The sequence below is a fragment of the Lichenostomus cassidix genome, chromosome 23, assembly GCF_008360975.1.
Source record: "Lichenostomus cassidix isolate B80296 chromosome 23, HeHo_3.0, whole genome shotgun sequence".
In the NCBI taxonomy this organism is placed as follows: Eukaryota; Metazoa; Chordata; class Aves; order Passeriformes; family Meliphagidae; genus Lichenostomus; species Lichenostomus cassidix.
The window spans coordinates 2,691,549-2,702,677 of record NC_139503.1 but is presented as its reverse complement, the minus strand read 5'-3'; the positions used below and the strand labels follow the sequence as shown (position 1 = coordinate 2,702,677).

The 11,129-nt window shown below is 63.0% G+C and overlaps 2 protein-coding genes across 3 annotated transcripts; one reads left to right on the top strand and one right to left on the bottom strand.

The window, feature by feature from the left end:
- Window positions 1-745: 745 nt before the first annotated feature.
- Window positions 746-1,842, top strand: SMIM12 (small integral membrane protein 12). Its single transcript, XM_085081441.1, has one exon. It carries the CDS (start codon window positions 948-950, stop codon window positions 1,224-1,226), a length of 279 nt encoding a protein of 92 aa, XP_084937567.1. The 5' UTR covers window positions 746-947; the 3' UTR covers window positions 1,227-1,842.
- Window positions 1,843-7,268: 5,426 nt separating this feature from the next.
- Window positions 7,269-11,017, bottom strand: GJA4 (gap junction protein alpha 4). Of its 2 annotated transcripts, none has more exons than XM_085081428.1 (2): window positions 10,406-11,017; window positions 7,269-9,497 (listed from the first exon to the last, which is right to left on the bottom strand). In XM_085081428.1, the coding sequence occupies exon 2, from the start codon at window positions 9,475-9,477 to the stop codon at window positions 8,446-8,448; it is 1,032 nt and encodes a 343-aa protein (XP_084937554.1). In that variant the 5' UTR covers window positions 9,478-9,497; window positions 10,406-11,017; the 3' UTR covers window positions 7,269-8,445. The 2 variants fall into 2 exon arrangements, with proteins under 2 accessions (XP_084937554.1, XP_084937555.1); XM_085081429.1 differs by lacking the exon at window positions 10,406-11,017 and adding an exon at window positions 10,124-10,299.
- Between the last annotated feature and the right edge of the window lie 112 nt (window positions 11,018-11,129).

The window sequence follows — 11,129 nt, the reverse complement described above, 5'->3', positions numbered from 1 at the left end:
TCCCCCCTGGGTTCTCCCCTGTGACTCTCCCTGTGTGTCCCCTGGTGGGTGACACCCCGTGACTCTCCTTCCCGGGTGTCTCCCCGTGGCTCCCCCCGTGACAGCTCTCCATAATTCCCGTGTGGATGTCTCTCCATGTCACAGAGTCCCCTGTGGGTGTCTCTGTGACTTCCCCCGGCTTCTCCCGCGTGACTCCCCCTGTGACAGCCCTCTGTGACACCCCCTTGTCCCCCCACGATTCCCCTCCCTGTTCCCTCTGTGTCCTCCCCCGTGATCCCCCCTTCTTCCGTGCTGACTCCCCCTCGTGTACCTCCCGTGTCTCCCCCATGTCACCCCTCGTGTCCCCCCGTGTCCCCCAATCGTTTTTCCCCGCAATGTCCCCACATGACTCCCCATCGGGTCCCGGCTTGTGTCCCCCCATGGCCCCCACCTCGTGTCTCCCCATGTCCCCCATAGTGTCCCCCTCCGTGTCGCCCCCGTGTCTTCCCCTCCCCATGTCCCCCAAGTGCCCCTCCGTGTCCCTCAATTATTTTCCCCTCCAGTGTCCCCCCATGTCTCCCCTGTGTCCCATGCCTGTGTGTGTCCCGTGTCGTCCCCCTCGTCCCCGTGTCCCCTGCCAGTGTCACCCCCGTGTCCCCCCATGTCCCCCCGTGTCCCCCGCCGGTGTCGCTCCTCCAGCGCTGCGCTCCCCGCACTCCCCGCCAGAGGGCAGCACCGCCCCGCCGCGCCCTCACGGCCGCCGTGACCGGAACGGGCGGGGCTGGGCCGGTGAGCGGGGCCGGAGCCGGGCCGGAGCCGGGCCAGAGCCGGGCCGAGCCGGGCCGAGCAGGGCTGGGGGTCCCTGCGGACCCGGGCGGGGGTCCCGGCGCGGCCCACGCGGGTCCGCATTCCGTGCGGTCAGCGCTGAGGCCCCGGTGCGGGCGGGCCCGGCCGGTGACCCGGCCGGCATGTGGTCCGTGCTGTGGGCGGCCGTGCGCTCCAAGGCCCCCTACGTCACCTTCCCGGTGGCCTTCGTGGTGGGGCTGGTGGGCTCGCAGCTGGAGTGGTTATTGCGCGGAGACCCCCCGCCCACGGCCCAGGAGGAGAAGAGCATCTCGGAGCAGCGGGAGGACCGCAAGCTGCAGGAGATCGTGGGCGAGGACCTGACCAAGGTGGTGAGCCTGAAGGACAAGCTGGAGTTCGCCCCGCGGGCCGTGCTCAACAGGAACCGCCCCGAAAAGAGTTAATAAAGGGGGATTTGGGCAAAGGCGGTGCCCTGGAGCGGCTGCTGGGGACTCCTCTGACATCTGCACTGCTTCCACCAGCCTTCCTCCTGCACCTGCTGCTCCTCACCCTCCCGGGCCCTCCGGAGGGTCAGGTTTGCCCACTCCATGGATTTACTCAAGGTACCCACAGCTCGGTGGCAGAGCGGGCAGGGAGCTGTGCCTGGAGATGGAACGAGTCTGAAACTCCTCAGCTCTCCAGCCTGGCCAGGCTCCTGGAGCAACGAAACACTCTCGGCCTGGTTCCACCTGTGTTTCCTCAGGTTTGGTTTCTTCCATGGTGTGAAGGTAGAAGAAATTTGGACCTGAGTGCCATAGGATGGGGTCAGGCTGACTGTCAGTGACAGGAAGAACTGCTGCCCTGCTTCCACATCCCCTGTGGCTGTTGATGAACCCCAACACAGCCCACACCACAGTGTTACTCCAGCAGCCATGGAGCTCTCTGGGAACCCCCTCCCTGCATCAGTGACAGGAGGAGCTGAAAGTCTTGGTCCTGCTCCGTTGTGGTGCTCTGAGCGTGCTGATGTGTGGGGAATGGGGAGATCTCTGCCCTCTGCACAATAAACTTCTGTCAGTTCTCGGGCCTCTGTGTGTTCTGCATCAGCACAGCCCCAGCCCTGTCTCAGAGCATGTTTCTGCTCCCTGTGTGTTGATGAAGCAACTCCTGTGGTGGGACAAATGCCATTGCTGTCCCTGGCTGGGCACTGACCTCCAGGCCTGGCAGTAGGGTGGTGGACAGGAAGGAGGGGGAGGCACTGAATTCCCAGCCAGAGCCGTGGTTGTGCCTCCCTGCCAGCTCCCCCAGCTGCGTCATCTGCTTCCCTTGGACCTCTTCAACTCGAGGAGAAGGGCTGTGAGCACACAGGGCGGGGTCCCAGGGGACAGGGGTCCCACTGGGGTGCTGAGCAGAGAGAGGCTGGCAGCAAGCGCTGGGGCCAGTGGCTGGTGTCCCCTCCAGGTCAGGCAGTGCTGGCACAGCAGGGACAAACCCCAGCCAGAGCTGCCTGAGCAGGGCCAGGGCTGGGGTTATCGCTGCCTCCCGGCTTGTTTTTTCCCGTGGTGCCTGAGCAAGGCCCCGGCCTGGCCTTCCCCTCCCGGGGCCGATAAATCTGCCGTGCGCGGTGCGAGAGCTGAGGTCAGCATCCAGTCAGCATTCACACCGCGCCGTCCTGCGACCCTGGCCAGGGCTATTCCTGCCCTGCTGACAGCTTTACTGCCGTGCTCCTGGCTCTGTTTGGCTCCTGAGCTGCTGTCCTGGGCTGGATTGCTGCCCTCGGCCAGGCTCATGGCCCGGCACCACCGGGAATGCTCCGACCTCTGCTGCGTGAGGAGCTGAGCCTGGGGGAAAAGGTGCGGGAGGAGCCTGGGTGTGATTTAGAGCCTGTCCCAGTCCTGTCCCACCGCCACCTCCTGCACTGGGACTCACAGTGCCCCCACCTTGTCCCCCTGGCAGGCTGGCACTGTCCCCTGAAGTAGCCCCTTCCCCTTTGTCTCCTGCTTTCCCAGCCTGGCTGTGGGGTGATGGCTATTCCCTATTGTGTGCTGGGGTGGGAATAGTCCTAGTTCCTTCTCCCAGCTGGGACCAGGTCGGAAACTCTCCAAAATGCCTTCTTTGTTCACCCCGCGCCGGAGTGGCTCCCCCGGCTGTTTATAGCCCATTGATCCTCCTGTTCCCAGAGCTGACTGGGCACAATTGGGCTCTGGGGAGGCCTCACTGCCCCATTTCCTGCCCCAGGCCCACGCAGTGTCGGTCAGGGGGGCTGCTCCAGCACAGAGCCAGTGATCCCTCGGGAAGCACTGAGCCCTGATGGTGACAGCTTGGGCATTGGTGGCACCTGGCTGGCAGCCCCTGCCCTGCTCCCATCCCCTGCCTGTCGCACTTCCAGCTGTTTTCCCTGTGTCTGGGGGTTCCCATCCATCCGCCAGCATTGCTGCAGGTCTGTGGATTCCCGCAGGCGCTGGGACAGGGGTGAAGCTGCTTCCCAGACCTTTCTCCTTTCTCTTAAGCCCTCAGTGCTGTAAACCCACCCTTCCTCCCATTGAATCCCAACAATGTGCCGCTTGGGAAGCGCCGGCGGGACAAGAATAGGAGCGGGCAGCTCTCAGGGCTGGGGCGAGCAGCCACGGCGGCTCACGAAGAGTGAGAGGAAGCTTTGCTGAATAAACCATTATAGTAAAACCCTGCCCCCCCGAGCCTGCACTCAGCCACTCACGTGCAAATCCTCGGTCTGGTCCAGTGGGTTTGTAATCCAGCTGTTCCCAGCATGGCACAGCTGGGCCCTGCTTGGGAGCCCTGCCTGCAGCAAGCCTGTCCCTGGGCAGGGAGTCCCACGCCTGGCCAGGAGGCCAGTGTTGGGTGTGAAAGCATCCTGAAGGCTTGTCCAGCTTCAGGGATGTCCCTGCATCCAGGCCAGGGTGCCACGGAGCAGGGATTGAATCCAGCAGCCACAAGCACTCCCTGTCCCAGCCTAGCCCGTGGTGGTTGTGCCCCAGGCTCGTGGGGGGTCAGGCTGACTGCAGTGCTATTGGCATGGCCCGAGGGCAGCTGCAGCTTCCCGATGGACTCTCTGCCCTGCCCAGGTCTTGCTTTGCTGCTAGGATCCATTGCGAACAGCTAGTGAGAAGAGCAGGTGGCAGTTTCCTGAGACAGGATGCAGAGAGCGAGCTGTGCCCCAGCTCACTGGGGTGGCTCAGGGGACTGGGACAGCTGCTGTGTGTGGGGGACAGTGAGACCCCCCTGGCCATCTGGCACACCTGGATGGCTGCAGTGGATGTCTGGTTAGATCAGAGCGGGGATGCTCCAGCTGTGCAGGGCTCGGGATGAGGTGAGCCTGTGCTGGCACGGGGATGGCCCAAAGCCATCTGGGCCCTTCCTGCAAGGCCTGGAGGGATGATGCTTTGGGAGGAGAGGAGCAGGGTGGGAGCTGGTGGGGAGAGCAGGGCCATGCAGGGACTCACACTCCTGTGTCCCATCCTGGAGCAGTACAGTGACCCTGGGACACCCTGGACCTGCCCACAGTGTGTTGACCCCAGGTCACCCCAGACCTTCCCACAGCACGGTGTCCCCACAGCCCCGGGACTCGGCGGGTGCTCACCCCATCTGCACTGGAGAGCAAACAGAGCATGTCCCCTCAGCGTGTCCCCTGCAGCCCCTGGGGACTTCTGCTCCCTCCCAGCCGAGGCTTTTCCCAGGCTCTGGTTTTGCCCTTTTCCTGAGGGCAGCCAAGTCTTTCCCAGCCTCCACATCTTGCTTCCTCCTGCTATGGCTCCCTCCATGCTGCGCCTCGTGGCTCCTTCTGTGGCCAGCAAAAGCCCTGAAGTGCCGTGGGAGAGGAGCAGCTCAGCTCCACACCAAGTCACGTCCCTCAAGCCATGGCTGGGGACAGCTACAGTGGAACATGTTCCCGTCCCACTCAGCACTGGCTCTTCCTGCAGGCGCAGCTCAGGGCTGATTCCCCATCCCCAGCACCCCAGGACCATTGTGGCTCCTTGTTTTCAGACCATCAACCTTCCCATACCACAAAAATCCCTTGGCTGTGCAGGCAGCAGCCTCTGCTTGCTCAGTGTTGCATCAGGCTGATATCCTCAGCTTCTGGCAGGGGTAGAACCCAACCCAGGGTGGCACAGGGTGCTGGGCACTGCAGTCTTGGTGCCTCCACTCGAGGAAACGGCCGGGGGAGAGTGACAATATCAGGATATGGGAAGCTGGTGAGGCTATTGAGTGTGTTTCCTCCCTCCTGCAGTTCTCACACAGGGCTGGGGGACCTTCCATTGTCTGCCATTCTCGCGCGTGGAGGGCTAAATATAACCCCGGGGAGGAAGGGAGCTCCGTGGGGTTTGCTTTTCCTTCACTGTGCATTGTTGGCAGTGACTGGAAAGGGCAGGATTATTCCTGGTTTGGGGTTGCCCCAGTGGTGGATGCTGCAGGCACAGGGTGCTGGGCTCAGGGCTCTGTGCTTGGCCCAGGAGGATGCTCTGACTGCTCCCACACCCCTGAGGACACAGCTGAGCATGGACAAGGCCCTGTGGGGAAGTGTGGCCACACTGTGGCCCTGCCTGGCATCCTCCTGTCCAGCTCTCTGCCCTTCCTCCCCCTCAGCTCTGCTTCTGCTCCCACCTCTGCTCTTCCTGAGTGGGTCAGATTTAGATACTTGCTGCTTGCTGTATGCTGGGAAAGCTTAAAAATAAACTCCTTGGTGCTTGGCCAGCATCTCAGGCAGAGTGTTTCAGGCAGGACAGCCCTCTGTCCCTGGCCATGGCAGAGCTGAGCAGGGATAGCCTGGCACAGACTGGCCCTAACTGGGAGGAGGGTGGAAAGCTCCCCCCAGGGGAGCCCCAGGGCTTCCAGGGACTGTGACTGGTGTTAGACCAGCATCCCTAGCAGGAATTGGGGTTCTGGGAAGTGTGTGTTCCCCCCAGGACTGGCAGAACTGCTCAAAGTGTTTCCTAACTCAGAAGGTGCCCATGGGGAGCCCTTCACTGCAGCTCCCAGCCTGCTGTGCTAGCACAGGGCTCAGCATCAGCATCCAGGGCTGGGTGTTGGGGGAGTGAGTGTCATTCCCAGAAAGGGACCGGTGGGGCCTGTTTACTCAGGAGGAGTGCAGAGGTGTGAGAAAGGCCATGCGTGTCTGTGCAGCCACTATCTGTCCCCGAGCTGTGCCAAAGGGCTCCGCCGGGCCAGCCAGGGCTCTTATCAGCTCCAAACTTTTATTTGCCTAAGGGCTGCCCGCCCACCTTCTGGGGGGCTGCTGCCAACCCCAGCCCTGCTGCTGCCCCCTCCCCAGCCTGGCCCACAGGTGAGCCCCTCGCTGTTGTTGTTGGCAGTGAGTCCCGGCGGCGTGGGGTCACTGCGGCTGCCCCGAGCCACTTTGTCACAACATGGGAACAATAGAGGGACACGGAGCTGTGTTTGTGCAGCGCCTGGGCACCGTGTCCAGGCAAGGGGGGTCTCGGCCGTCTTGTTTTCCACCTTGCAGGGTCGCTCGGAAAAGCGTGATGATCCCCTGGTGCCAACAAAAATAGGAGTCCTGGAGAGGGGAGGTGACCTGGGGACACTGGTGGGTAAACATGGCAGGGCTGCTCTGTTCCCTTTCACTTGGGCTTTTCCTCCTGACCCAGCACACTGGGCTGCTCCCCCCAGAGCTGCAGGGCTCTGCTGATACTGGGGAGCACTGGGATGTGGCCCCCATTGTGTTGGGGTGTCCTGGGAGGTCCCAAGTGGGCAACAGTGGGAGCAGCACAGGGTCTCTCTGGAGACAGTGGGAGCAGGGCAGGGTCCTTCCACAGTGGATCCACCCCAGCACCCCCAAGGATAGCACAGGGAAGAGCTGGGAGCTGGTGCTGTGCACCCCAGACCCCTCTCCTAGGGGGTTTCACCCCCCTCATCCCCAGCAGAGAGGAAGCCAAGGGTGGGCTCGGCCGCCAGCCCAAGGGCAGAGCAGCCGGGTGCCTCCCTCCTCATTTCCTCCAGTGGCCGATGGCAGCGATACTGCCCCGTATCACCCATTTTTCATTCTCTCCAGGGTATTTTTAGCCTGTCCCACCCTCAGTGGAGAGGCCCTCGACAGAGAGCAGGCTCTGCTCTGGCCTGGCTTGGCTTGGCTGGGGATATTAAACAGCCCCAGCCACATTGTGTGCCTTTATCTGTGGCTCATTTCCACCTATTATGCAGCCACGAGCAGCTCCACAGCCTCTGCTGGGTTTATCTGCAGTGGAGGGAGAGGGGCTGAGCTCTGCTTTGGGCCACCATGAGCCTGGGATGTGACAACCCTGTTAAAACCCTGAGCTGAGGCTGGGCTCAAGGGGACAGGAGACCACAGCAGGGAGAGTTGTGCTCTCAGTGGGTGAGTGGCACCCACAGCACAATGGGGGTTTCCCCTTCACACTTCCCCCTTCACCCCAGCATCATCACCCCCACAAGATAGCATTTCCCCCTCCCTCAGCCCCAAACCCTCACCTGCCCTCCCAGAGTCAGCTGGAGGCTGCAGGAAGCACAGTCACACCACCTTCACCTTTTCTCAGTCATCCAACTTTATTCAACAGGATGCAACACAGAGTCTGCCAGGGGAAGGGAAACAGTGCTGAGGGCAATGCCCACATCCCACGCTCACACCTGGGTCACACAGGACCTGCAGCCCTTTGGTCACAGCCAGACAATCCTTTCTCATCAGTGGGCTGGGGAAGTCAGGGTGACAGCTCCTGTGACAGCAGTTGGTTCTTCCATCCCCCCTGGCCCCTCAGCCCACAGCAGGAGATGACTAGTGCAAAGTAATAAAAACCCAATAACCCCCAAACCAACAGATGCTGGGCTGGGATTCCTCCCCAAACCCCACAGGGCTCCAAGGCACATGACCAGACTGGACACAGCTCCCCAAATCCCCTGCAAACTGCACCTTTAAGGCAGAAAGCTCTGTGCTCAGGCCAGCAGGTTAAAAATAACTTAAAGGCACACATCCCATGGGAAAGGGCCCAGGGCCGGGAGGCGGGGCGGGGAGCTCACACTCCTGGGTCACCCACAGTGACCCTGCAGCCTTTGGGATCTGCTGGTCACAACAGAGCTGGCTTAACCCTTCTGTGTCCCATGGGGAGAGGGCAGATCCTGTAGCAAACCCTGGGCAGGTGCCAGGGCCACTGGAACGGGATGAGGCTGGTGGCCAGGATCTGTCAGCACTGCCCCAGCCCAGCTTTTCCCAGCAGTCCCTGGCTCAGCCTGCTCTGTGCAGAGGCTGGAGACGAGCAGCTTCCCACAGCCACTGCCCCAGCTCTGATGCTGGCCGAGGCTCTGGGGTCTGACTGAGCCGCAGCTCCCGATGGCCAGCAGCCTCCAGCCATGGCCTTGGGGACAGCCTGTTCCACGGTGTGGCTCCAGGGCTTTCTCCCTTTCCCACGGCAAGGCACACAGGACACGGCGTCCCGGGGAACTTTAGTGCAGTTTCCTTCCTTGCAGGGTCTGTGGGGAAAACCGGAGAGAGCAGAGGCTGCACTCCATGGCTGTGCTCCTGAGCATCCCATCCCATCCCATCCCATCCCATCCCATCCCAGGGCAGGCAGGTCTCTGGAGCCTCCGGAGGGGAATGTGTACAGCACAGCACCAGGCAGGAGGCAGCTGCCTGCCCACAGCCAGCACCTTTGCAGGCACGAGGGACAGAGGAAAGTCCCCCTGCCAGCCGGGGCCAGCCCGGCACTACACGTATTGCTTTTTGGAGGCTGAGCTCCCGGGCCGGTTGCCCAGCTTCTCCTCCGGGGCAGAGGCTTCAGCAGCCTGGTGGGCGTAGGGGTCCGACAGGGGTCTGCTGCCGCTGCCCAGCGCCAGGCTCTCCTCGTTGTGGAAGTTGGCCCAGTTCTGCTCGCTGGAGAGCTTGTTGTAGCTCTGGTAGGAGGGCACGTGGCTCTCGGCCATGGGCAGGAAGGGATAGTGCTTAGGTGCATAGGGACTTGAGACCATGTCGTCCACAAGGGCGTCCCGGCTCGGTCCGGCTGGCCCCGACGCCTTCTTGATGTTGCTAAGCAGGTTCTTGCAGCAGAGGTGGAAGAGCTCCAGGAGGTTCAGGATTAAGGAGATCAGGCCCATCACCAGCATGAAGATGATGAAGATGCTCTTCTCGGTGGGGCGGGAGATGAAGCAGTCCACCTGATGGGGGCAGGGATCCCTCTTGCACACATAGCGGGGCACCATGGAGAAGCCATACAGGTACCACTGGCCCACGAGGAAACCGGCCTCGAAGATGCTCTTGCAGATAACACTGGTGATGTATGTCCACATCAGTGCCCCTCGGATCTTGAGCCGCCCATCCTCTGCCACGTAGATCTTGGACATTTTCTTCTCCACAGCTGCCAGGGCCTGCTCGATCTTTGGGTCCTTGCTGTGGATAGCCCGAAGCTCACTCTCCCTCTGCTTCAGCTTCTCCTCCTTCCGGGAGAGATAGACAACGTGGCCCAGGTAAATCAGGGTCGGAGTGCTGACAAAGAGGAACTGGAGCACCCAGTAGCGGATGTGGGAGATGGGGAAGGCTTTGTCATAGCAGACGTTGGTGCAGCCTGGCTGCTTGGTGTTACACACGAAATCCGACTGCTCGTCCCCCCACACAGACTCCCCGGCCAAGCCCAGGATGAGGATGCGGAAGATGAAGAGCACGGTGAGCCAGATCTTCCCGATCACGGTCGAGTGCTCCTGGACTTGGTCCAGCAGTTTCTCCAGGAAATCCCAGTCACCCATCTTCTAGGAACCTTTTGCCTCTGCCAGCAGAGAGAAGAGAGTGGCCACGTCAATTCCCCGTGCTGGGGAGTGCAGGGCAGATGGGAAAACCTAAACCTCAACCACTTAAACTCAGTGCTTTTTCAGAATATAGCTGCTCTGCAGGGTGTCCCAGCAAACCCACTGAGGAACATCCCACTTCTGAGGGAGGGAGGATTCCAGGCAGCATTTAGGAGCCTCAGAGGACTCCTCCAACACGGCCTTGCCCAGTGCAGGAACATGGGGCTGGGAGAGAAGAGGCAGCACAGGCATTCTCCCCTCCCAGCAGCACCCACAGCTCCACAGTGGCTGTCCTGACCGCTCCAGGGACAGCCCGCAGCCAGGGGCTGTTTTGGGGTTGCCCAGGGAGGGCAGGGCCACAGCACCTGAAGTGAGGGCACGGCAGAGGCTCACAAATTTGCCGCTGCCCTGGCTTTTCCAAAAAGCAGCGAGCAGGATGGTCCAGAGGGGAAGCACAACCCCTTGGGGTACAACTGCCACCCCGATGACTATTCAGGGCTCATCCCAAACTGAACGGACAGCCTCCCAGCAGCTCCCTTGCTGCGGGGCGAGGGACGCCCAGCCCCGGCACCCTCCCCTCGCCCAGGGGACCCTCGGCACCGCTCACCACCCTGCTGCCACTCCGGGACTCCCGGGGAGCCAAGTCTGCACCCCGCGGGCGCTCAGCTCGGCTGTGAGGGAGGGTCAGGGCGGCCGCAGCCCCGGCTCCTCATTAACCGCTGCTAATTAGGCACAGAAATGCCGGCTGTGCCGTTAAAGAAACCCCCGGAGGCGGTGGGGCGAGGGGGTGCCCGCGGCGGTGGCGCCCCGTCCCCAGCGCGGTGTCCCGAGCGGTCGCGGTGCCCCGAGCGGTCGCGGTGCCTCGGCGGTGCCCGGTGCTCGCACTCACCTCTGCCGCGCCGGGCACGTCCCGCCGGGCTCGGGCCGTGCCGAGTGCGAGGGGTCGGACCGGGTGGCTCTAGTCGTGCGGGGCCCGGGGAAGCCTGCCCGGGGGAGGAGCGCGGGCAGGAAACCGGGGGCCGGGCCGAGCCGCAGGTGTGCGGGGCCGCCCCCTCCCGCGGCCCCCGCACCAGGGGGCGGCCCCGTCGGGTGGGGTGGGGGAGTGCCGAACCCGTCGGGAGTGTAGCCGGTGGGGGACGGTGGGAAGCTCGGGTGCTCCCGCACTCTCCTCTCCGGCTGCGGCTCCGCCAGCGGACAAACCCGCTGAGCCAGAGATCCCGGGAGGCTCCGTCCTCTGACCGGTGTCCCGGGGATGTTCCGTCCCTGCCCACCCCGGCTGGACCACGGCTGCGGCGCTCGTGGTTTGCCCCCGAGGGTCCGTGCGGCGCGGCGGGCGCTGGGTGGTGCTGGAGCCCCATCGGAGCCCGGCTGCTACCCCGCATCCCGCCGGCTCCCGGGATGAACCCCACCGGAGCCCGGCCGAAATCCCGCATCCCGTACGTTCCCGGGATGAACCCCACCGGAGCCCGGCCGGGAATCCTCCCGCGGGTTTCAGACGGAGCTTTGCTGTCGGGGGTCTCAGCACAGCCCAACACGCTCCTGGGGCTATGAAATACGGGCGGGCTGAGCGGAGCTGGGAACAGCGGACCCTCTGCTGGTGCTGCTTAAGGAAA